At 49.6% G+C, this 26,896-nt stretch overlaps 2 protein-coding genes across 3 annotated transcripts in view; one reads left to right on the forward strand and one right to left on the reverse strand.

Annotated features, from left to right (window-relative positions):
* Positions 1-8,135: 8,135 nt before the first annotated feature.
* Positions 8,136-24,624, forward strand: nup160 (nucleoporin 160). Its single transcript, XM_056416102.1, has 18 exons — positions 8,136-8,236; positions 8,952-9,101; positions 9,193-9,262; positions 9,466-9,564; positions 9,640-9,765; positions 10,493-10,588; positions 10,734-10,828; positions 11,018-11,114; positions 11,953-12,058; positions 12,200-12,360; positions 12,502-12,562; positions 12,655-12,765; positions 14,948-15,071; positions 23,334-23,435; positions 23,511-23,652; positions 23,940-24,065; positions 24,225-24,320; positions 24,416-24,624. Exons 1-18 carry the CDS (start codon positions 8,136-8,138, stop codon positions 24,497-24,499), a joined length of 1,947 nt encoding a protein of 648 aa, XP_056272077.1. The 3' UTR covers positions 24,500-24,624.
* A 667-nt stretch (positions 24,625-25,291) lies between these two features.
* The window catches only part of LOC130194697 (fibroblast growth factor receptor substrate 2-like), a 17,593-nt gene continuing 15,988 nt past the window's right edge, over positions 25,292-26,896 (reverse strand). For both annotated transcript variants that reach the window (XM_056415754.1, XM_056415755.1), the window contains exons 6-7: positions 26,660-26,820; positions 25,292-26,502 (exon numbers count right to left, since the gene is read on the reverse strand). In XM_056415754.1, the coding sequence (XP_056271729.1) occupies positions 25,519-26,502; positions 26,660-26,820 (1,145 nt within the window). In that variant the 3' untranslated portion in view covers positions 25,292-25,518. The remainder of the gene's footprint in view (positions 26,503-26,659; positions 26,821-26,896) is intronic.

Consider the following 26,896-nt stretch of genomic DNA (forward strand, 5'->3'; position numbering starts at 1 on the left):
CGGTGACTCTGTGACTGACTCGCCCTGACCGACTGGCTGGTGACTGGTGACAGACGGCTGACCCTACTGGCTGACGACCTGACTGGTGACACTCGGGTGACCGAGTGACTGACCGACTGGTGACTGACTGGCTGACTGACTGGCTGACCGACTGGTTCCTGGACATGCTGACCGACCGCAAACTGGCCGAGCTTCGCAAGGACTGGTGACTGACTGACTGACCGATGTGACTATGTGACCTATTGACTGACTGGTGACTGACTGACTGACCGACGCGACCGACCTGACTGAGTGACTGATGTGGCTGACCGACTGGCTGACCGATGTGACTGACTGGCTGACTGACTGGTGACTGACTGACCTGACTGAGTGACAGACAGGTCGGCTGGTGACCGACTGGCGGCACGCTGTGACTGACCGGCTGACTGACTGGCTGACCGACTGGTGACTGACCTGGTGCTGACCTGATCGACTGACCACGACTGTGACTGACTGACTGACTGACTGGTGACTGGCTGACGGTGACCGTGACTGAGTGACTGACGTGACAGTGGCCGGGCCGACTGACCGCTGACTGACTGGCCACTGACTGGCTGACTCCTGACTGGTGACAGGACCTGACTGACTGACTGACTGATATGACGCTGGTTCCGGCTGGTGACTGTGGCTGAACCTGACCACTGGTGACTGATGTGACTGACTGGCTGAGACTGGTTCCCGCTGAGTGACTGGTGACCGACTGGTGACGCTGACATGGACTGGTGGCTGGTGACTAGACCGTGACTATGTGACTCGATGACTTCTGACTGACCTGACTGACTGGTGACGTGACTGAGTGAATACTGACTGACTGCGGTCACTGTGACCGACTGGCTGACTGACCGTGGCTTCAGCTGGTGACTGACGACTGGTGACTGACTGGCTGTGACTGACTGGCTGTGATTGACTGGGTTCCAGGCTGCGACTGACCGGGCTGACTGACGCCGACTGACTGGTGACTACCGGTGATCGACTGGCTGACTGACTGGTTCTGGTGACTGACGTGACCGACTGAGTGAGACTGGGTGACTGGCCCAGGTGACTGACTGGTGACTGGCTGGCGACTGACTGGTGACACTGGTGACTGACTGGGTTCTGGCATGACTGCATGTGACTGGAGTCAGAGTGACTTCGGCTGGTGACCGACTGGTGACCGACTGGCCTACTGACCGGCTGACTGGTGACTGACACGGAGGCTGGGACCGACCGGGTGACTGACCGGTTCCTGGCGGTGACCGATCATCTTGACTTCGTGTCGACCGCACCGACCGGTGGCGGCTGACTATGTCTGGTGAGCAGCAGAACTTTTACCGGGGCTGAGCCGCTGTGACACGTCTGGGCTGACCGACTGGGAGTGACCCCGGCGACGACTACAGGTGGGTTCTACTGTGACAGGTGACCTCATGTGACAGGTGGGACCGACTGGACTGACAGGTGACCTACTCTGACTGAGTGGGCTGACCGACCGGTGTGACAGGCTGACCTACAGGTGCGACTGATGTGACCGATGTGACGTGACCTACTGACCGAGTGGGTCCGACTTCCCACCTGGTGACATGTGACTTCCTGACCGACGTAAGACTACTGACCTACAGGCCACTCAGGCTGAGACGGTGACCGGACCAAAGTCACTATGACAGGTGGGTGCCTACTGACCTGGTGACATGTGACTTCAGACCGACTGACCTGACCGACCGACTTCCGACCACTGGTGTTGGCCGACTCCCCCTGACGGAGGGTGACCTATGGTGCTGGTGACCTACTGTGACTGACCGACTGGTGACCTATGGTGGACTGAGAGACGCATCGACCGACTGGTGGGCTCCCCGACTACAGAGTGGGTCCAGACCGGCTGACATGACTGGTGACCTACCGGCCGACCGACTGGCTGGTGACCTACCCCCTGACCTGACCGGTGACTGACTTGACCAGGCTGACCTGGTGACCGCGCTGACTGACCAGCACTGACATCCGACTGGTGACCGACTGCGTGACTGCGACTGACTGAAGTGACATTTAACCGACTGGTGACCGACCGCGACACAGAGCGAACTGACCTGGGACTGACTGACTCAGACTATGTGAACCACAACCGACAATAAGTAATCCCAGTGCCGGCTGACCGAGGACTGCACTGGTACATGTGTGAATGTCAGGCCGGAAGCGGTGTTTTCCATGTGACGTGACCAAGACCGTGACTTTGACTGCTGACCGATGTCCGTGAACAGACCGGACCGACTGACCGAGCCAGGACAGCACGGACTGGTGACTATGATTGAGCTCGGTGACAGAGGTGACCAAGCGACCGATTGGTGTTGCCCGATGCGACCGAGTGCTGGGGTGACCGGTGTGACTGTGACTGGATGTGGACTGGTGACCGAGTCCCAACTGAGCATGATGACCGGTGAAAACACGACTGACCGCCACGACCAGTGGACCAGATCTCAGGACCGACCGGTGACTGACCGACTGCGAGAAGCCAGCTGCTGACTATAACTATAGGCTGGACTGAGTCTGGGACAGGCCAGTGAGTAGACTGGCCTTGAGAGGTGAGTTCATGTGACTAAGTGACCAGAGGCTGACGATGACCGGTGACCTGACCGGTGACATGGACCGGTAGTGACGGCTGACACATGTTCCTGAGTGACTGGTATTGATCGACTGCGACCTTGTGACGGGAGGCTGACCGACCAGTGACTCGACTAGGACTGAAGTACCGGGTGACCGGAAGTGGACTGGTGGACTGGGTAGCTGCGGACCGGGTGGGGTGCCTTTCTGGCTGACTGACCGGGCTATGCTGGTCACTTTGACTCTGTGACTGGTGACCGACCGTCCGACTGAGGGTCGGTCAGAGTGACCGATGTGACCGACCGTGTTTGACCGGTGACTTGACCGAGTGACCGGGTGACCGACTGGGCGACTATGTGACTTCGAGATATTTTGACGACCGAGGCTGATGCTGACTGGTGACAGACCGGTGACCACCGTGGGCCGAGTGACTGAGGACTCATAGTGAAGGTGACCGATCAGACCTGACCTGCGGACCGGGGACCGGTTAGCTGGCCGACTGACCGCTGACCGGCGGAATGTTCACTGCAGTGCTGACTGATCGCTGCCCTGGGCAACTGACTGGTGGACTGACCGGGTGACCGATCTGACCGACCGGGGTCTGGAGATTGACAGTCCGAGGCTGGTGACTAGCGTGCTGACCGACTGTGACCGACTGAGGATGACTACCTGTGTGAAGTTTGACCGCGACAGAGTGACCGACCGTGACTGACAGGTGGGCGGCTGAATCCAGACTGCGTGAGGTCAACAGGCTGGTGACTGTGGAATGGTGACTACTGAGACTCCCTAGGTGACTACAAGGTGGGACCGCTTCCTACTACAGGTGGGTCCTATCACTACCACAGGTGGGTCCGACTTCCCTACCTACAGGTGGGACCGACTCCCCTACCAGGTGGGTGACCGACTTCCTACCTGGGTCCTGGCTGACTACCAGGTGGGTCCGCCTACTACAGACTGGGTACCCTGACTGACAGGTGGGTCCCTATGTCCCTACTACAGGTGGGTCTGTGACTCCCTACAGTGGGTCCTTGACCACTACTTCAGGTGGGTCCTACTTCCACCGACTACAGGTGACCTACCTACAGGTGGGTCCCACTTCCTACTACAGGTGGGTCCTACTTCCTACTACAGGTGGGTCCTACTGACTGGTGACCGAGTGGGTTCCTACTGGTGACTCCTACTTCCTACCTGAGTGGGTCCTGCTCCGACCTACTACAGAGGTGGGTCCACTGGCTACTGAGTGGGTCCTACTTCCCACCGACTGCGTGACTACTACTACAGGTGGGACTCTACTGAGTACTAGGCTGAGTGACTCCTGACTCCTACTGGACTGAGATCTACTATGGACTGAATGACTGGTGACCTGGTGACTAAAGCGACTTACCCTGGTGACCGTTGGCTGACCTGACCGGTCAATAGACCGAATGGACTGAAGCTATGACCGACATTGGACTCCTACGAGTCGACAAGACCGAAAGCGCCACTGACTCTAAAGTGACTCCAGTGCGACTGAAGTGGAAATCTGCTGTTTTTAATCCGATATGGTTCGTTGCAGTGTGTTTACTCGGAAAGACTCTAAGGACTCGGTGACAGACCGTTGGACTCCTAAGGCTGACTGACCAATGACCGGCGACCGAAAGGGACTCTGGTTCCTGGATAGCTCGGTGGACTGCGACCAAGACTTGGACTGACTGCGTGAAACAACCAATGACTCTACTCTGGCAACCGATCAATCCCGATCAAGCCAGGACTCTAACCGACTCCCTGGACCGGGTTGCTGGAACCAATGGACTCCCCTGAGACTCGATCTGGACTCCACCGGACCGACCATTGGACCTATGAACACCGGACTCTGGTGGACCTCCTCTGACCACAGGGTGAGACCCTGACCGACTGCGGACCCTGGATGACCGGGCTCCCGGACTGAGACCACTGTGTAGACCTCACAGAGGAGGCAGTAGTCCACGCATTAGACCTGACCAGAGCACTGGACGGGCCTGATTGCCGCAACTACAGGTAACTTACTGGCCTTAGCTGATTGTTACCACGGCATGCCGACTGGCTGACTGTCATTCTTCGGCTGGCAGGTGAGTTATTAGCTGATTGGGACCCCGACTGGTTCCTGCAGTCTAGGTGCCAACAGCAGCTGAACTGGTTAGCCAGACTGACCGATTGTGTCATGGTGACCGAATAGTAGGTGTCATGTCTGGAGTTGACCTAGTGGTGACCAGAGGCTGAGACTGTGTTACCTGCGGTCGGACCGCAGAGGCATGCCGTCGACCTGGTGGTGTGTCACTTGGACCGATCATGAGACCAGTTGGGTGTGTCATCATGACCATATGCGACCTTGGTAGGATTGAAGTCCCCTGGTGGAGTGTGACAGAGCGAAGAGAATTTGTATAGACCGGAGCTGGGACCAATCACATGGACCAGACTGTGCTGACCCCTAGTGAGTGACATAGCAGACAACTGTGTTTACCTGGTGCGGTCGTGACATGGATCAAGTGACCTGTGACTGGGTGACCGACATGGTGACTATGTATTCCGGTGACCGGTCAAGAGACTGTGACCGACCTGGTGAGTTGTGTCCTGGCTGACTGAAAGGTGACCTGGTGGACTGACAGACTGGGTGACTGACCTGACTCTGGGTGTGATGGAACAGAGGATGAGTGTGACCTATGACCGACTCTGTGACTGACCTGACAGTGTCGATGGTGACTGTGTTACTATGTGATTGTGTGACCTATGAAGGCTGACTGAGTGGGTGACCGAGTCATGTGACTGTTACCTAGTGGACTGGGTGACTGACCACTATGGTGAGATAGCACTGAGTGACTACCGCGAATATGTTACCTATGTGACTGACAGGTGACCGATGTGTTACTGGTGGGTGACCATGACTATGTGACCTGGTGACCATCATAACTACATGGTGACTGTGTGTGACTACGACCGGTGTCATGGTGATGTGACCGACCGCCTGGACTGAGTGACTGTGACAGTGAATGTGTCCTACTATGTGTCACATAGGACCGATGTGTTGACCGACCTGGTGGGTGTGACTATGTGACCTGACTGGGTGACCGACTACACTGAGTGACCTGGTGGGTGACTGACCTTGGTGACTATTTTCAGGTGGGAGTGACTACAGGTGACCGCACTGACCGACTGAGTGATCTATGGTGAATACTGATCAGTGACCTACTTCGGTGACTTCGACTACATGGACTATGACCGAATTGACAGAGTCACTGAGTGAATATGTTACCTGGTGGACTCTGTGACCGACCGTCTGGATGAATGTGTGACTACCGACTGGTGTGTCACAGAGTGACTATGTGACCTGGTGACTACATGTGATATGTGTGACTGGTGACTGGTGTGACTGACTCTGTGACAATGTGACCTGGTGACTGGGTGAATCGTGACCTATGTGACCTGGTCAACGTGACTCTGGTGACTATGACTCAACCTGGTGACTATGTGACTCTGACTGAGTTACCTGGACTGGTGACATGTGACTATGTTACCTGGTGACCGAGTGACATGACCTGAATGACCTGGTGTGTGTCCTGATGAACTCTGAGTGACCGACCTCAATGGGACTGACCAAGACTAATGTGACTCTGACCTGGTGGGCTATATGACTATGACGGGTGACCTGACCGCGAGATGGCTGGCTGACCGGGGTGACTGACATGGTGAACTGTGTGACTGGTGACTGTGTGACATGGTGACTATGTTACTGATGTGGGTGGACCGATCAATACTGACCGTGACTATGCGACATGACTGTAACCGGCCGACTGGTGGGTGTGACTATATGTGACCTGAGTGACTGACTGGTTCCTGACTGACGATCCGACTGGTGACTGACTGGTGACTGACTGGTCCTGGCGGACCGTCTCGGACTTCCTCATGTGTGTCTAATGGCTTGTGAAGCTCTAATCTGAGTCCCAGAGCAGCAATCCTTTACTTTCTGTGAAGAACCGGCCTGAGACCTTCGATCAGCCAGCTCACCCTGTGGGTTACGGTCATCCAGAACTGACGTCATCTGCAGACACCTGGACCGTTGAGGGTCAGGTAGTCTTTTCTGTTAGGGCTCAGGCACCTGATGGGCTCCTGTGCAATCAGGCAAAACAATGAGCATTATTGGGTGTCAGTTAACGGTGAACATGCAAATTAATTTGTCATCATAAATATATACCTGGTCCAACGTGTTTACTTCATAACACCAACAAACCTCAAACACATAAAGATAAGAACATTAAGAGATGAAAATAACTGGACTCAGAGTCACTTGTGGGGCGCTGATGAATGGGTTACCTCGTTGGCTCCTCCCCTTCAGAACTGCCTGCAGGCCCGGCTCTTGGACCTGGTGACCGGCGCGCCCTTCAGGGTCTTCATGGTGCTGGTGGTCTGCCTGAACCTGGTGGCCCTGATGGTGGAGACGGACCAGCAGAGCGGGCTCAAGGAGGCGGTTCTGACGTGGGGTTCACGACGCCCACAATGCCTTTCGTCATGGAGGTCCCACCTGGCGGCGCTCCGGCAGCACTACTTCACCGACGGCTGGAACCTGCTGACTGCTACTGAATAACTCTTATCTGGTGAGGTCCTCCGGTGACGTCATCGTCTGAATTCATTGAAACGACTGGCTGCTTTATTCACAGAAATTAACATCTGAGACTTCAATTATTAGAGAGTTTTCTGAAAGCCACATTATAATAATAATAATACATTTATCTTATAAGGCGCCTTTTCATATCATCTGTTCAATGGTGGGTGATGTCCATGTTTCCACTCTGTGAGTTTGACTCTCACCTGTGGAGGACAAGACAGGTCTATATAATATATATACCTAGAATAAACACATTGGGCAAACCATTGTAGCGCCCCCTGGTGTTGAGATCAAGAACACGATGTGCATGTTCCAGGATGCAATGTGTCCTGTGAGTGTGAGTGATGAGTCCCAATAGTGTTGATGAGCATCGAAAAACAAGACACGCCTCACCAGTGTGTCATATGGTCCAGAATCTCCACACAATGAGACATCAAGAAGCTTCTAGAAGATGAGATGATATAATAATGAGTTCAGTCGTGTTCTTCACACAACTCAAAGAGGTGGCCTTAAGGAGGCGGAGCTTCAGGTGTGTGAGGCTGAGTGAAGGGATGATCAGGTGAGAGGAGACATGGACAGGTGGTGTCGTCTCGTGACACATGTTCCCTCGATGAAGGCTTCAGATTCCTCTCCACGTGTTCCTCGTGACGGGAGTTGAGTTGAATAGTTTTCTCCTCTTCAGGCGTCGTCACTGAGAAGTACTTTGTGTCCATGCGATCAATGAACCGCGTGCTGGAAAGCGTATCTTCCGGTAGTGCGCCTGCTCTCCGAGGCCAGAGGCATCCGGAAGCGTTCACACTATTCTGTCACATGGCTTCAACATCGGCCTGGCTTCATCGTGTTACGCTCACCTCCTCCGTCTTCGGCATGCTGTTAGCCTGGTGGGCCAGGTGAAGAGGCCGCTGGACCTATGGTGAACTTCGAGATGTTTGGGAGCAGCATGGCGTGCATGCTGCTGGTCAGCAGCTCGGCACCGTATGTGGCTGGCGCCGCAGATCACACCGACACGGAGTAACCCGGGAGGACTGCTAGCGTGACTGCGCGCTCCGTCGCCATCGCTCTCACGCCGCCGCTACCTCCTGCTGGTGGTGCACCTGTACATCGCCATCGTCCTGGAGACCTTCGGAGGAGCCGACGACCGCTGAGCCGCCACTACCACTCAAGTTTGATGACACCTGGAAGAAGTTTGACCCCGAAGCTTCGCAGTTCATACCCTACAGGTGGGTCCTACTTCCTACTACAGGTGGGTCCTACTCCCTACTACAGGTGGGTCCTACTCCCTACTACAGGTGGGTCCTACTTCCTACCACAGGTGGGTCCTACTTCCTACCACAGGTGGGTCCTACTTCCTACCACAGGTGGGTCCTACTCCCTACTACAGGTGGGTCCTACTTCCTACTACAGGTGGGTCCTACTTCCTACTACAGGTGGGTCCCAAACCCCTACCACAGGTGGGTCCTGCTCCTACTCCAGGTGGGTCCCACTTCCTACTACAGGTGGGTCATACTACAGGTGGGTCCCACTTCCTACTACAGGTGGGTCATACTACAGGTGGGTCCCACTTCCTACTACAGGTGGGTCCTACTTCCTACTACAGGTGGGTCCTACTACAGGTGGGTCCCACTTCCTACTACAGGTGGGTCCTACTACAGGTGGGTCCTCTCTCCCCACAGTGCTGAGTCCTCAGTCCTATGAGGTAACACTAGGTCCAGAAGTATGAGGTGTGAACAGTGCCTCTCCCCACAGTGCTGAGTCCTCAGACGGTGGTGGAGCTCTTCTTCCAGACTGCAGCCAGGAAGCTGATCGTCTCTCAGGTGTCCTCTCAGCGCTGGACTCAACTGGTGTCCAACGTGGTCGTCCTGCTGGCCCAGCTGCTGTATCCTTTGAGCCGGCGAGTCGTTTCCTCCATCGCGGCTCATCCTGGGCTCTTCCTGTGGTTGTTCTTGAGTCTTAACGCTGTCTCCCAGTTGGCCCAGTAACCCTGGTTTCCAGTTCCCAGAGTGCCTGATGGCCAACTGTCAGTACACACAGCTGCAGGTGGGTTCTGGCCCGCCTCTCATGGGTTAACGTCCGTACATCTGTCCATACCTGATTGTCTCTGCTGTCTTCATACGGGATAACAGAGCTATCCTTAAAGCTATGATGAAGGCAGCGGGACAGAGGCAGCTTCTGATTGGAGGAGAACTCTGTGACATCACACACTCTGTCCCGTGTGAGTCTCACCTGCGCTGTGTCTGCAGGAGTATGTGCGTCTGACCGGTCCCTGGTGTCAGGTGAACATCGGCTCCTGCCGCTTCATGCTGGGTCAGTGTTACCTGGCCAACGGGGAGGGCCAGAAGGTGGGTCGCCACCTCCACCGCGGACCGGAACCAGAACCTGGTGGAGCGGGTCCCTGAGATGGGCTTTCTCTCCAGGCTCTGCAGTGCTTCCAGGAGGCAGCGACGGAGGTGGAGAAGGAGGAGTTCCTGCTGAAGCTGACGGGCAGCGAGGAGGAGGAGCAGGAGGAGGCCTCCACCCCCAGACTCCAGTACTACAACAAGGTACCACGGCGCAGCCAATCAGTGAGGCCTGCAACAGGAAGTGACTCGTGTGACTAAACACCACCTTCTAGAATATTACCGCATGTTTAAAGTTCACCACCAGTTCTAAAGTCTTTCATCATAAATCGTATGTTTATAGTTCATAAGGGTTTCCTCCGGTTCTTGGCAGTTGTTCCTGGTGTGAGGTCAAAGGTCAGGGTGTCTATGTACAGGTTGTAAAGCTCTCTGAGGGGAGTTTGTGATTTTGGGCTTTATAAAATAAATTGAATTGACGTAGCAACTGGCATCTGACAGAGCGAGTGATTCGTGTTTAACCACCTGTCACCACCTGTCTCCACCTGTCTCCACCTGTCTCCACCTGTCTCCACCTGTCACCACCTGTCTCCACCTGTCACCACCTGTCTCCACCTGTCTCCACCTGTCACCACCTGTCTCCACCTGTCTCCACCTGTCTCCACCTGTCTCCACCTGTCTCCACCTGTCACCACCTGTCTCCACCTGTCTCCACCTGTCACCACCTGTCTCCACCTGTCTCCACCTGTCACCACCTGTCTCCACCTGTCTCCACCTGTCTCCACCTGTCTCCACCTGTCACCACCTGTCTCCACCTGTCTCCACCTGTCTCCACCTGTCACCACCTGTCACCACCTGTCACCACCTGTCTCCACCTGTCACCACCTGTCACCACCTGTCATCACCTGTCACCACCTGGTCTCCGTCTGTCCAGGTGCTGCGGCTGTTGGAGGACGTGGGCCTACCTGAGCTGGTCATCCAGCTGGCCTCTCTGGCCATCACGGAGGCCTGCAGCGACGCCCACAGCCAGGTAACGCAGGGAGACGGGTCGCACTCAGAGAGACGGGTCGCACTCAGAGAGACGGGTCGCTCTCAGAGAGACTGGTCGCTCTCAGGGAGACGGGTCGCTCGGGGAGACAGACAGGTGCCGTGCTAACCCTAACCCTGTCTCTCAGGCCGCTCTGTGGACCAGAGTCTTCAAGCACCAGCTGGACCTGGGACACAACAGAGAGGCCTACGAGGCGCTCACACAGAACCCCGACGGCAGCATGTGTGTGTGTGTGTGTGTGTGTGTGTGTGTGTGTGTGTGTGTGTGTGTGTGTGTGTGTGTGTGTGTGTGTGTGTGTGTGTGTGTGTGTGTGTGTGTGTGTGTGTGTGTGTGTGTGTGTGTGTGTGTGTGTGTGTGTGTGTGTGTGTGTGTGTGTGTGTGTGTGACACTGACATGTCCCTCTCGCCACAGGCAGCTGGATTGTCTCCGCCAGCTGGTCGTGGTTCTTTGTGAACGTTCTCAGCTCCAGGACCTGGTCCAGTTCTCCTACGTCAACCTGCACGACGAGGTAGTTAATGTTTAACTAGAGTTAACTGTTTAATGCTTAACTAGAGTTACCTGTTTAATGTCTAACTAGAGTTACCTGTTTAATGTCTAACTAGAGTTAACTGTTTAATGCTTAACTAGAGTTACCTGTTTAATGTCTAACTAGAGTTAACTGTTTAATGCTTAACTAGAGTTACCTGTTTAATGTCTAACTAGAGTTAACTGTTTAATGCTTAACTAGAGTTACCTGTTTAATGTCTAACTAGAGTTAACTGTTTAATGTCTAACTAGAGTTACCTGTTTAATGTCTAACTAGAGTTAACTGTTTAATGCTTAACTAGAGTTACCTGTTTAATGTCTAACTAGAGTTAACTGTTTAATGCTTAACTAGAGTTACCTGTTTAATGTCTAACTAGAGTTAACTGTTTAATGCTTAACTAGAGTTACCTGTTTAATGTCTAACTAGAGTTAACTGTTTAATGCTTAACTAGAGTTAACTGTTTAATGTCTAACTAGAGTTAACTGTTTAATGCTTAACTAGAGTTAACTGTTTAATGCTTAACTAGAGTTAACTGTTTAATGCTTAACTAGAGTTACCTGTTTAATGTCTAACTAGAGTTAACTGTTTAATGCTTAACTAGAGTTACCTGTTTAATGCTTAACTAGAGTTACCTGTTTAATGTCTAACTAGAGTTAACTGTTTAATGCTTAACTAGAGTTAACTGTTTAATGCTTAACTAGAGTTACCTGTTTAATGTCTAACTAGAGTTACCTGTTTAATGTCTAACTAGAGTTAACTGTTTAATGCTTAACTAGAGTTACCTGTTTAATGTCTAACTAGAGTTAACTGTTTGTTCCAGGTGGTTGGTATCATTGAGTCTCGGGCCAGAGGTCTGGACCTGCTGGCTCATAATTACTACGAGCTGCTGTACGCTTTCCACATCAACAGACACAACTACAGAAAAGGTAAAACTCCATCTGGTTGCTGAAACGACACCTTTATATTATTAAATAATGTCCAATGAATGTCTGAGACATTTTCATAATGGTCACAAATGTAATGAAATAATTGAGAGAAGGACCTTGTTGACCTTGTGACCCGTTCAGCGGGGACGGTCATGTTTGAGTTCGGGATGCGTCTGGGTCGAGAGGTCCGGACGCAGCTGGGCCTCCAGAAGCAGGTGAACTGTTACCTGGCTGCTCTCAACTGTCTGCGCCTCATCAGACCCGAGTACGCCTGGATCGTCCAGCCCACCTCCGGAGCCGTGGTACTTATGTCCACTTCTGAACGTATTGCTTTTGAAACACTAAGATTCAGGAGAGAAGAAGAACTTCCGAGCGGCATCGATAAGATCCCGGACTGTCGTTCCGTCATCTTGTGCGTTTGATTGAATGTGTTTGTGTTTCAGTACGAGCGTCCCGGAGCGTCTCCAAAGAGGAACTCTGACGGAGACTTCTCCTCTGAGCCAGGTGAGCTCCCCGGGGACCGACGGGTCTGCAGCATCAGGTGTTCGACGTGTCTCAGAGGCGCTGAGCCTCACGCCGTCGTGTTCCTCCTGCAGTCAGACGCCAGGTCGACATTCTGGAGCTCAAGGACTTGGAGAAAGAGTACATCCTGTCCCGCAGCCGCCTCACCCTCGCCCAGCACCACCCGCCGTCTGCTGCCATTGCTGGTACACCACCTTCCACATTTAATACCTCCACACCCTCGACAACGTCTGTGAACAACGTCTACACCTTGAACAACGTCTACATCAATTCAATTCAATTCAGTTTATTTGTATAGCCCAATTTCACAAATTACAAATTAGTCTCGGAGTGCTTTACAATCTGTACACATAGACATCCCTGCCCCAAAACCTCACATCGGACCAGGAAAAACTCCCAAATAACCCTTCAGGGGGAAAAAAAGGAAGAAACCTGGAGGAGAGCAACAGAGGAGGATCCCTCTCCAGGATGGACAGAACAATAGATGTAATGTGACCAGAAGGACAGATTTAGAGTTAAAATACATTCAATGAATATGACAGAGTGTATGAATAGTTCATAGTAGGCATATTCCACGATGGAGACCTCCACGATCCATCAGGCAGATGGCGGTGGGGAGGAGGAGTGGCGGAGTCTCAACAGTGGTAGTCTCAACAGGACAGTGGCGTAGTCAGGAGCAGGAATTCCACGACCCAGACCTCGATGCTCCATCAGCAGATAGGATCTATGCCGTCTCATAGGGTCCGATGACCCCATGAGACGTGAAGTCAAAAGGACTCGGGAGAAAGCAGAGTTAGTAACGTGTGATTGAGAGATGAAAATTCATCCTTAAGGAGAAAAAAGAGGAGATAGGTACTCAGTGCATCCTAACGTCCCCGGCAGCTATAAGCCTATAGCAGCATATCAAGGGGCTGGACCAGGTGAACCTGATTCAGCCCTAACTATAAGCTCTGTCAAAGAGGAAGGTCTTAAGTCTACTCTTAAACGAGGTGACTGTGTCTGCCTCCCGGACTGAAGGTGGAAGCTGGTTCCATAAAAGAGGAGCTTGATAACTAAAGGCTCTGGCTCCCATTCTACTTTTTAAGACTAGGAACTACAAGTAGTCCCGCATTTAGTGAGCGTAGCTCTCTAGTGGGGCAACCCTACACCTTTAACAACGTCTACACCTTTAACAACATCTACACCTTTAACAACATTTACACCTTTAACATCGTCTACACCTTTAACAACATCTACACCTTTAACAACATCTACACCTTTAACAACATTTACACCTTTAACAACGTCTACACCTTTAACAACATCTACACCTTTAACAACGTCTACACCTTTAACAACATCTACACCTTTAACAACGCGTCTACACTTTAACAACATCTACACCTTTAACAACATCTACACCTTTAACAACATTTACACCTTTAACAACGTCTACACCTTTAACAACATCTACACCTTTAACAACGTCTACACCTTTAACAACATCTACACCTTTAACAACGTCTACACCTTTAACAACATCTACACCTTTAACAACGTCTACACCTTTAACAACATCTACACCTTTAACAACGTCTACACCTTTAACAACATCTACACCTTTAACAACGTCTACACCTTTAACAACATCTACACCTTTAACAACGTCTACACCTTTAACAACATCTACACCTTTAACAACATCTACACCTTTAACAACGTCTACACCTTTAACAACGTCTACACCTTTAACAACATCTACACCTTTAACAACATCTACACCTTTAACAACGTCTACACCTTTAACAACATTTACACCTTTAACAACGTCTACACCTTTAACAACATCTACACCTTTAACAACGTCTACACCTTTAACAACATCTACACCTTTAACAACGTCTACACCTTTAACAACATCTACACCTTTAACAACATCTACACCTTTAACAACGTCTACACCTTTAACAACATCTACACCTTTAACAACATTTACACCTTTAACAACGTCTACACCTTTAACAACATTTACACCTTTAACAACGTCTACACCTTTAACAACGTCTACACCTTTAACAACATCTACACCTTTAACAACGTCTACACCTTTAACAACGTCTACACCTTTAACAACATTTACACCTTTAACAACGTCTACACCTTTAACAACGTCTACACCTTTAACAACGTCTACACCTTTAACAACATTTACACCTTTAACAACGTCTACACCTTTAACAACATTTACACCTTTAACAACGTCTACACCTTTAACAACGTCTACACCTTTAACAACATCTACACCTTTAACAACGTCTACACCTTTAACAACATCTACACCTTTAACAGCGTCTCCACCTTTGACCTCCTTGGCGTGTGCTCCCTCAGGAAGTGCCTCTGCGGTGGAGATGGTGGCCCTGCTGGTCCAATCCGGCCTGTTTGACTCGGCCCTGTCCGTCTGTCTGACCTTCAGCCTGAACCTGACGTCAGTCTTCGAGGGTCTGACCTTCAAGTGAGTTTGACCTTCATGACTTCATCCTGTCCTTTATGATTACTACGCCCTCCTGATCTACATTCAGTCTCATTAGTCTGTATATGTCTGTGTGTGTGTATATATATGTGTGTGTGTATATATATATATATGTAGGAGCGCGGGAATGAACGCTATGGACAAAGTTACTATATTTGGCTGCACACCTCTGTGGCCGTTTATTTCCTCACACAAAACATTTCACCCGTGACACTGACACCTCGTGACCTTTAACCCCTCGACGCCACCCCGTTGCCCTGGTTACGCTCCCAGCTCTTAAAGGGACCTGGTCACGTATCCTGCACACCACCCTACTAGTCTTGTGAATTATGTGCTCCCAACAGAGTCCCCTACATATACACACATATATATGCACATATATATACACATGTGTATATATAATTGATACATTAAAATTGTTTGATTGCTATTGTAGGGGATTTCAGATATGTATGGAACACATCTGCATCATTCATTTCCTGGAACTCTTGGGGAAATCTATTTACAGGACTTTGTTTAACATACAAAAGTCTGACTTATTTTTATAAACTCTTCCTTGGTGCAGTAAAAATGTTTTAATGTTAGCATAATTTAAGCTAAATCTCAGAAACGATCTCTAAAGATACAAAATCAGTTCATTGTTTACTTTTATATGCTAGTGTATGATTTGTCGACATCTTATTTTGAAAAGCGGATGTTGTTTCACGTGGTTCTTTCCGCTAACGTTATCAAAACCCTCTTTGCTCCCGATGGAATGTGTTTAGCGTGAGCATCAGTCTCTAGGGGCTCAGAGCCTCAGACATGTGAGAGTCGGCTGAGTCGACCCAGAGATTCAACTCGGGGACGGGGGCGCCGCCGGTGGTGAGGATCCTCTGCCTCTGACCTCTCACTCTGCGGCCTCGCGGCATTTTCTCCGTTGCGATGCGCCGCCATTGAAACGTCTCTGATAGTTGTTCTCACAGATGTTACGTCATCTGATCGGCCGTTTTGAGAACGCCGATCAAAACCGATAATGGGAATATCGGCCGATCAGATCGGTGCATCCCTAATATATATATACATATATATGTGTATGTATATATACGTATATATATATATTAGGGCTGTCAGCGTTAACGCGTTAATCTATGCGATTAATTTGGCCGCGTTAACGCACTAAAATATTTTAACGCAATTAACGCAACTTTGTTTACTTCCGGTGTTCGTTGAAGTTGTTACACTCAAACCGAGTGTCAAGCCGCGGCAGTACGGTTTAACACTGTTTCCGTTTTTAAAACAATTATTTCTCCGCGAAAATAAGGAGCAGAAATCAGTTTAACTCGTGGATGAATCAGTCGGGTTTCCTCCTGCTCCTCCTTCCTCCCGTCTCCCCCTCTGATACACAGAGGAACGGAGGGGCGACGTGTCGGGGAGCGCGGAAAGAACTCGTCACACGAAACCTTCACCGTGATTGGTCAATCCGTTTGTCTGTCAACATTTAGCGAAAAAAACAACCAATGAACACTCAGTAAATCACAAAGGACCTCCAGGGCTCCAGACTGCGACCAAATGGTCGCATTTTGCGCCTAAAATTAGACACAGTGCGAGTAAATTTTTCATCAACTTGCGCATGCGCGACCAGTAAATTAGCAGATTTCTTTTTTTTGTTATGAAATATTTTTGTTGCTGACAAACTTGTTCTACACTTCAGCCCACTATAGTTAGCGGTAATGCCTGAATGACTGGTTTGCTAACCGACATTAACTCCAGAAGAAGAAGAAAGGAGACGAAAACCGAAGAAGAAGGCTGGCCTGTGTGTGTGTGGGGGGGGGGGGCTAATGTGTGAAAAGAGGCGCACCGCAGCGGAGAGCCGACAGACTGCAGAGGTCAGAGGGGATCCTCACCACCGAGCGGCGTCCTCGTCCCCCGAGTTGAATCTCTGGGTCAACTCAGCCGACTCTCACATGTCTGCCCCTATACACTGTCGCTCACGGTAAACGCATTCGATCGGGAGCGCGCGAGGATTTTGATAAAGTTAGCGGAAGGATTTAAGTGACAATATCCGGTTTTGCAAAGTTAGCGGAAAGAACCACGTGAAACAACATCCGTTTATCAAAATAAGATGTCGACAAATCATACACGAACATATAAAAGTAAACAATGAACTGATGTATCTTTATAGATCATTTCTGAGATTTAGCTTAAATTATGCTAACATTCAAACATTTTTACTGGACCAAGGAAGAGTTTATAAAAATTAGTCAGACTTTTGTATGTTAAACAAAGTCCTGTCTATAGATTTCCCCAAGAGTTCCAGGAAATGAATGATGCAGATGTGTTCCATACATATCTGAAATCCCCTACAATAACAATCAACCAATTTTAATGTATCAATTAGGACATTTTTCAAAGTAAAAGTCCTAACTGTTTAAAGAAATCTGTAATTTCTTTAATGTTTGAGTTGCTTTATATATGTATTTCCTCATAGTCCTAGGCAATAATGCTACACAATAAATAGAATGCTTCAATCGACTCGGTGATCGGTATTATCGGTGATCGGCAGATACTGATTTCAGTGATCGGTGATCGGCACCAAAAACCTGATCGGTGCATCTCTAATCATAACATCATCAAACCCTAGATGGTATTGAAAAGAGAACGTGCTGCATAGTAATATTTATTTTTGATTCCGTTTCCTAAAAGAAACTGCTTTCTATGAATGCATTCAATCAATGGGTGGGGGGGGGGGTGGTGAGAGTGTGCTCACCCGTGTGCGTGCATCACGGCAGAACTTCGATGTCGGCGCGCGCATCGCTCTGTCACGCATTACAGAGTGGCGGGTGGAGATTTCACCCTGTTATAATGGTAGGGGAAACACTGGAGTTGATAAGCGTGTCTTCTTGTCTGATCAATACACAACTGTGAGGTGCGTGAATGGACAGAGCGTCCAGCTGCTGATCACTCACTCAATAGCTCGACCTGCACGAATAGACAGTGCGCGCACAGCGCGCAAACATTTTTTTTGGGGAGCACCGAAGACCCATTTTGACCCAGGAAAAACCCTGTGTGCGCCCCTAAATTTTCTGCTTGCGCCCCTAAAATTTTAAGTTAGGGGCCACTGTGCTCCTAGTAAAAAAAGTTAGTCTGGAGCCCTGACCTCCCACCTCACAGGTGAGGCTCATTAGCAGCCTGTCAGTCAGAGAGCAGAGAACACGGCGCCAGGACAATGAGCCTCATTACAGAGCTGAGATTGTTCTGGAATGTTTGATGTAGAACACGTGGGTATGTGTCATATGCAAACGCCTTTAAAAGGTAAATGTACATGTTTTTGTAGAATGGAGACATGCCCCCAGCCTCCAGAGGGTGAACAGGACATATGTGAATGTCAGTCAGTTCCCAAGGCCACTGGTTCTGCTGTTCAGTGGTAAAGATGACAGGACCAATGGGGTCTCAATATACTTCTTCTTTTTTACTGATCTGGATGTTTCACTGAAGAAACAATTTATCATCCACAATATTAAATACCTCGCTGGCACTTTATAGGTAGGAGCCTCTTTGAAAACACAGCTCTGTGTGAAGTTTTGTCTTTAAAAAGAAAAGAAAAAAATCAATTAATCAATCAATTAATCGCGATTAATGAATTTCAAAATGTGCGATTAATTAGTTAATTTTTTTAAATCGATTGACAGCCCTAATACACTACCGTTCAAAAGTTTGGGATCACTTAGGAATGTCCTTATTTTTTAAAGAAAAGCACTGTTTTTTCAATGAAGATAACATTAAATCAATCATAAATACCCTCTCTACATTGTTAATGTGGAAAATGACTATTCTAGGTGGAAACGTCTGGTTTCTAATGAAATATCTCCAGAGGTGTATAGAGGCCCATTTCATCATCACTCCAGTGTTCTAATGGTACATTGTGTTTGTTCATCGCGTTAGAAGACTAATGGATTATTAGAAAACCCTTGTGCAATTATGTTAGCACAGCTGAAAACTGTTTTTCTGATGAGAGAAACTATAAAACTGGCCTTCCTTTGAGCTAGTTGATTATCTGGAGCATCACATTTGTGGGTTCGATAAGACTCTCAAAATGGCCAGAAAAAAAGAAGTTTCCTGTGAAACTCGCCAGTCTATTCTTGTTCTTAGAAATGAAGGCTATTCCATGCGAGAAATTGCAAAGAAACTGAAAATGTCCTCCAGCGGTGTGTACTACTCCCTTCAGAGAACAGCACAAACGGGCTCTAACCAGAGCAGAAAGAGAAGTGGGAGGCCAACTCAGCAAGAAGACAAGTACATTAGAGTCTCTAGTTTGAGAAATAGACGCCTCACAGGTCCTCAACTGGCAGCTTCTTTAAATGGTACCCATAAGCGCCAGTGTCAGCGTCGACAGTGAAGGCGACTCGGGATGCTGGCCTTCTAGGCAGAGTGGCAAAGAAAAGCCATATCTGAGACTGGCCAATGAAAAGAAAAGATTGGTATGGGCAAAGAACACAGGCATTGGACAGAGGAAGATTGGAAAAAGGTGTTCTGGACAGATGAATCCAAGTTTGAGGTGTTTGGATCACACAGAAGAACATTTGTGAGGCAGAACAGGTGAAAAGATGCTGGAAGAGTGCCTGACACCATCTGTCAAGCATGGTGGAGGTCATGTGATGGTCTGGGGCTGCTTTGGTGCTGGGAAAGTGGGAGATTTGTACCAGGTCAAAGGGATTTTAAATAAGGAAGGCTGTCACTCCATTTTGCAACGCCATGCCATACCCTGTGGGCAGCGCTTGATTGGAGCCAATGTCCTCCTCCAACAGGACAATGACCCAAAGCACACCTCCACATTGTGAAGAACTCTTGAGGGAAGTAGCAGGCAGCTTGCTGTCTGTAATGGAGTGGCCAGTCACCAGATCTCAACCATTGAGCTGTTGTGGGAGCAGCTTGACCGTATGGTCCTCAAGAAGTGCCCATCAAGCCAATCCAACTGGTGGAGGTGCTTCAGGAAGCGTGGGGTGACATTTCAACAGATTACCTCAACAAATTAACAGCTAGAATGACAAAGGTCTGCAATGCTGGAATTGCTGCAAAAGGAGCATTCTTTGACGAAAGCAAAGTTTGAAGAAAACAATTAATACTTCAAATACAAATCATTATTTCTAACCTTGTCAATGTCTTGACTATATTTTCTATACATTTTGCAACTCATTTGATAAATAAAAGTTTGAGTTTTCATGGAAAACACGAAATTGTCTGGGTGATCCCAAACTTTTGAACGGTAGTGTGTATATATATATATATATGTGAATATGTGTATATGTATATATATGTGTATATATATATGTGTTGTGATGTCTTTAGAGGACGGGATCGTGAGGTGAGGCGTGGGTGCGCAAATCAAGACGCCAGGCGAAGGTTTCGTTAAATCCAAGTCTTTGTAATTTGGTTCTTCGAAATCAAACAAAAGGCAAAACTTAACTCCACCACCCGTCGGTGGACACAACACACATAATGTCCCGGACTCTCTTCAGTTCCCCGCCGGCTCATCAGCTTCATCCTTTTCAGCTGGGCGGCTGCCTTCTTCCGCCTGCACTGCTGAGTGGGAATTGTAGTCTTTCACCCCGGCTGGTTGTAGTCCCTGCTGCAACCACCGGGAGGGAATGTACCTCCCATTAAGCACTCTTCCTCTGATGACATCACAGTGTATATGTACATATATATCATGTGTATATGTACATATATATCATGTGTATATGTACATATATATCATGTGTATATGTACATATATATCATGTGTATATGTACATATATATCATGTCATGTGTATATGTACATATATATCATGTGTATATGTACATATATATCGTGTGTGTGTATATATATATCATGTGTATATGTACATATATATCATGTGTGTGTGTATATATATATCATGTGTATATGTACATATATATCGTGTGTGTGTATATATATATCATGTGTATATGTACATATATATCATGTGTGTATATATATATCATGTGTATATGTACATATATATCATGTGTATATGTACATATATATCATGTATGTACATATATCATGTGTATGCAGGCATGGTGCTCAAGCTCCTCCCCTTTTGCCCTGGACGACAAAAGTGCCCTTTTTGCTGGAGCCACTTTTTTTCTTCATTAATAAGTATTTAAGAATAAAAAATAGTCTCTGTCATCAAGTCCCCCCAAATGTGTTTGGATATCTGTCGGGGCATTTATTGGAGTTATTGTGAGAATTTCGCCCCGACATGCTCCATGCGCTCACGAGCCCTCCCCGCCAGCGCCCCTCCTCCTCCTCCACCTCCTCCTCCGCGCAGTGCTCCTCGCGCCACCAAACGGCTGCACCTCCTTCTCCTCTGACCCGCAGCACCAGACACACAGGTCATGAGTCATGACGGTGTTTGTCCCCTCACGTTGTTTGGTGATAATCAACCACAACTGAAAATATTACGTCACAACTGGTCCGACGTTTCCTAAAAAAAATAAACAAACACAAATTCCCGAAATCCGTGATTTCAAAGCCTAGTCCAGCTGTTTACTGACGTCATGTTTGAGAGAGAGAGAGAGATCTGTTTTATAAATACCATTAAGACAATTTCGATAGGATGTTGAATTTATTAATTCATTTTATAAATGTCACAATAATTCACAGCTAGAACAGAGCAGCTAAACTATGCTAACAATAGCTCTCGGTGTCATGCTATCCATGTGCCACATTGTTTTATGCGGTATGTTTCTCTTTGTTTTGTCTGTTCCAGTTTTACAAAGATCAATCTTGTGTGAGTAATTGCAGAGGGTGAAAAGAGTAAACGCAAGAAAAAACAACACTTGTAATAGCTTCTTACTAACCAAGAGTGATGTCATGCTGGGAAATATCAGATTGAGGCCTTATAACGTTTTTACAGAAGTTTGATATTTCCCGGCATGACCGAACGGTCGAGGTTCGTACGTTGTTTATTATATGGCATGTTTGGCTCCAATTATTTTGTAAATGAAAATAAATTGTAATTGTTAATAGAAAACATGTCATTTTGTTCAACTCTCATGTCTTCTCACGACACAATGTGTTTCAAGTGTTGTTAGCAACCAACTCCTTAACTTGGAAAAATCATTTTGGCGATGGGTGCCCTTTTTTTTGGTTTGAGCACCTGCCCCCCAAAATGTCTGTGCACGTGCCTGTGTGTATGTATATATATATGTGTATATGTACATATATATCATGTGTATGTATATATATATGTGTATATGTACATATATATCATGTGTATGTGTATATATATATATATGTAAATATATATCATGTGTATATGTACATATATATCAGGCCTATTCAACGAGCGGCCCGCGGGCCGGATACGGCCCGTTTGAGTTTAACTCTGGCCCGCAAGACTGCCTGCAAATCAGTATAGCTTGGTAAGAAAAAATAAAACTGACGGACACGCCTCTTTTATACATTGAGACATCTAACCCAGAGCCATTGAGTTTCACTGTTGCCTCAACCAAACCTGTATGGTTACATCTTTATGTTACGCACCGTGTTGGTTGCCGGTGTTACACCCCTCCTGGTTTTCAAACCTACTGGTTTCCCTGCGCGTGCGTTCTGTTCTCTTCACATCTGCAGCGGGGCTCCGTCTCGCTCACCAGATTCGTCACACATTCACAAACATATTGCTGGAGGTCTTCAAGCCTCCGTTCATATCCATGTCGGCGATTCCGATTGTATAAGTGAGCAGAGCATCACAGCCACGGAGGAAGAAATACATTTAATAAAAAATAAAAATAAAAAGATCGCCCGACCTGGTTTCGATCCCTTTCACGCAAAAGGAGTCTGCACTCAAAGACATGCAGTCTGTGCGCTGCGCCACCAGATATTAGTGTCATTCCAAGTAATTTATATATTGATCCATTAAGTCACATTTCTTATGTTTTCATGGGAACAGTTTGGTTGAAGGGATCTGAAACAACTGGTTACCTTGAGCGGATATTTACACTTTGAAACATGTTTATAGTGATGCTTGTTCGCAACACTTTTGCCACACAATACCGACGCATTTTCGTGTGTGACTGTTTACCTGTGGAAATATACATTACTGTTTTTCATTTTGAGCCATTATTTGATCAATATTCTGTGCGGCCCTCACACCCCCCGTGATTTTCTTATTCGGCCCACTTGCTACTGAAGTTGAATAGCCCTGATATACATCATGTGTGTGTGTGGAAACCTAAAGAACATACGTCTTGTCTTCAGGTGCATCAAACTTCAGTTTGGGGGGGAGGAGTCTCAGAACGAGGCCTGGAGCTGGTTGGCTGCTAACCAGCGGTCGTCTGTGGTCAACACCAAAGAGTCCAGGTCCGTCCTCCTCTGGAGAACCTCACGGCGCAATTCGTCTGCTTCAACGGGGTTTGTTTCTTCTTCTGTGGTCAGCGCTACGGACGAGGCGTGGCAGCTGCTGGCCTCTTACCTGGACAGGTATCCGTCCACTAATGGACAGCACCACCGCTGGGTCATCAACAAGCTGCTGTCACACGGCGTGCCCCTGCCCGATTGGCTGGTCAAGTCCTACAAGGTCAGTTCAGCCAATAGGGAAGAGGCTTGACAATCAGCCACTTTCCCATGATGCAGCTGTGATTCTTACAGGAAGTGGACGCTGTCTCTGGTTATTTTCCCATGATGCAGCTGTGATTCTTACAGGAAGTGGATGCTGTCTCTGGTTATTTTCCCATGATGCAGCTGTGATTCTTACAGGAAGTGGACGCTGTGTCTGGTTATTTTCCCATGATGCAGCTGTGATTCTTACAGGAAGTGGACGCTGTGTCTGGTTATTTTCCCATGATGCAGCTGTGATTCTTACAGGAAGTGGACGCTGCCTCTCTGCTGCGTCTCTACCTGAACTTTGACCTCCTGGATGCTGCAGCTGAGCTGGTGGTGGAGTACGTGGACGCGCTGCTGGGGAGAGGCCCCCAGTACTTTGGACTAGAGGTAGGTGTGTGTGTGTGTGTGTGTGTGTGTGTGTGTGTGTGTGTGTGTGTGTGTGTGTGTGTGTGTGTGTGTGTGTGTGTGTGTGTGTGTGTGTGTGTGTGTGTGTGTGTGTGTGTGTGTGTGTGTGTGTGTGTGTTCTCATGGATCTGACCCTTTCAGAGGCCTCTGTCTGCGACGTCGTCCTCCTCCTGGCTGCCGTACACGTCCATCGACCAGCTGCTGCAGACGCTGAGCGAGGCGCAGAGCAACAGCAGCGTGAGTCACCGCCGCTTCCTGGCCGCTTCCCGTTGACTCGCCGCTTCCCGTTGACTCGGCGCTCCGTTGACTCGGCGGTTGTGATCTATTTTCAGATTTATCTTCAAGTTCGAGACAAACTGGAGGATTACCACAAACTGGTGGAGCAGACGACCAACCGGAGGCTGGTCTCTCGATGAGGACGACCAATCAGAGGCTGACACCTGATGTAAATAGAATCAGCTGTTTGTGTTTAGTCTTTTAAGTCTTTTTTACCCTCATGTTCTTCCTTCTTTGTGATGAAATAAAGTTCTTGCATTTCAAATCGTCTCCTGAATTATTCACTGAAGTCTGGGTAAAAGACCTTCAGATGTCCAACGGACTGGGGGCCGGGGGTCATGTCTCTGATGTTTGAGGGAAAACAACTGAAAAATTGACAGTCTGGACTTGAAAAAAGAGAGGAGGACCCGAAGTGATAGAAGCTGGATCAGTAAAGGAGGGTCAGGGTAAACTCAAAGATCCAGGAGGTTAGGGTTAGGGTCAGATGGTCTGGACCTGAGGGTCTGAACCAGGAGGTCTGGACCAGATAGTCTGATCCAGGAGGTCTGGATCAGACGGTCTGGACGTGTGTCTGAAGGACAAGGCAGAGGAGAGAGCAGCTGACTCCAACTAAAGACTCCTGGGTCTTGATCCCCGTTGTCAGCGGCCATCAGGACCAGAACAGCTGATCCCGGTGGACAAGAATCTAATCCCTGTCAACGCGTCTCTCCGGACAGGACCAGACCGAACAGCAGGACTTAAAGAAGGTACTGATCCAGGATCCAAGCGGTCCCGTCATCTAGCCTCACAGGTGAGATGCACAGGTGAAGGCTAATGACCCCGGCCGGAGGCGCCACCGCAACGGGGCCGAGGCCCCTCGGATGAACCGACAGAAACGACAGCGAGAGTTCAAACCACGAGAGAAGAACTGAACAAGAACGACGAGCAGGAAGTACAAACCAAACAGAACATTTATTGAGCCGGAACCGACCGTACAGAACATCAGGAGTACCGGCGACAGCAGCATGTCGAGATCATAGAAAAGGCTAAATGGAATGCTTTGTTCAGTAATACTGATTTGTACCATATAAGGAAGCAGTCTCGTGACATCAGGTGTGACATCACCGCTGGGCGCCTCATTGGGCGCCAGGCCTCATTGGGCGCCAGGCCTCATTGGGCGTCAGGCCGTGCTCTTGGTGGGCAGCTCCGTGCTGTTGTGCCGCGTCTTACGCGACGTGCCGTCGTCTCGCGGCCGCGCCCTCTGCAGGTTGGACATGGCGGCGGTGCGCTCGATGTCGATGAGGGCGTAGAGCTCGGTGCGGCGCGTGGGCGTGGTGGGCGGCGGCGGGGAGCCGGGCGTGCGCGGCGTGTGGGGGTTGCTGCCGTCCGAGGCGCCCCTGTTCCCGTGGTCCATCTCCACCTCGATGTAGTTGAGGGTTTTGGGCGGGTCCGCGTGGCCCGGCGGCGCCGGCCGGCGAAAGTCAAAGTTGAAGACGGTGGGTCCGTCGGCACGGCGCCGGGCCGTGTCGGGCCGGTGGGCGCTGAGCGGCGCCGTCACGTTCTCGGTGTTGACGTAGTTGTGCGAGGCCTCGTGGCCGGGGGACAGCGGGTGGGAGTAGGAGTGGGGGGGCGGCTGGCTGAAGCCGTTGAGCGCCGGCGTCTTCAGGCCGGGCTCCTCCTCCTCCGAGCCGGGCTTCCTCGCCTCCCACACCGGCGGCAGCGCCGGCAGGTTCTCGTAGTCCAGCAGCGCCGTGCGCCGCTGGGCCGAGTTGTTGACATTCTGCAGGTCGGGGGTGAGGGGGGGCGGCCGGTGACGCCGAGGAGCCGTAGAGGGATTGGAGGGGCCGTTGGCGAGCGGAGGCTCCGCCTCCAGGTGGCCGTTAGTGTCTCGAGGCTCCGCCTCCTGCTGCCTCTTCTCCTTCTCCATCAGCTGCCTCTGGACGGGGGTGGGGCCCAGCACAAAGCGCACCCCCTGAGGCTCCAGCAGAACCTGGGGCTCCGGCTGGGGGGGCGGGGCCGACGGCTCGGCGCGGACCCTCGGGGGAGGGGGGGGGGTCGGGGGACAAGGGGACCGCGGGGAGGCGGGGCTCTCCAGAGGGCTGGGGACCGTCAGAGGGCTGGGCCGGTCCTCCAGGAGCCCCACGGTGTTCACATAGGTGTGGACCTGAGGGGAGGGACATCATGACATCATCAGGAGATCATGACATCATCAGATCATGACATCATCAGGAGATCATGACATCATCAGGAGATCATGACATCATCATATCATGACATCATCAGGAGATCATGACATCATCAGGAGATCATGAGCGTGTCACCTCATCAGCCACCAGCAGAGGGTGAGTGGACTCTTCTCCCACGGAGGGCAGACGGGTGCTGGCCACAGACGGGTGCCGTGTGGAGGGGTGAGACGGGGCCTCGCCCACAGACGGGATCCTGGTCACTCCATTTGGTACCGAGGGCACCGAGTAGCCCAGAGCTGAGGACACACACACACACACACACACACACAGAGACACACACACAGAGACACACACACAGAGACACACACACAC

This window comes from Pseudoliparis swirei, chromosome 6 (genome assembly GCF_029220125.1).
Source record: "Pseudoliparis swirei isolate HS2019 ecotype Mariana Trench chromosome 6, NWPU_hadal_v1, whole genome shotgun sequence".
NCBI lineage: Eukaryota > Metazoa > Chordata > Actinopteri > Perciformes > Liparidae > Pseudoliparis > Pseudoliparis swirei.

Coding starts and splice junctions, on each gene's coding strand:
- nup160 (XM_056416102.1), top strand. CDS start 8,136: ATGGTGAACTTCGAGATGTTTGGGAGCAGCATGGCGTGCATGCTGCTG. Junction 9,565..9,639: donor CCAACGGGGAGGGCCAGAAG/GTGGGTCGCCAC, acceptor CTTTCTCTCCAG/GCTCTGCAGTGCTTCCAGGA. Junction 12,563..12,654: donor AGACTTCTCCTCTGAGCCAG/GTGAGCTCCCCG, acceptor TTCCTCCTGCAG/TCAGACGCCAGGTCGACATT.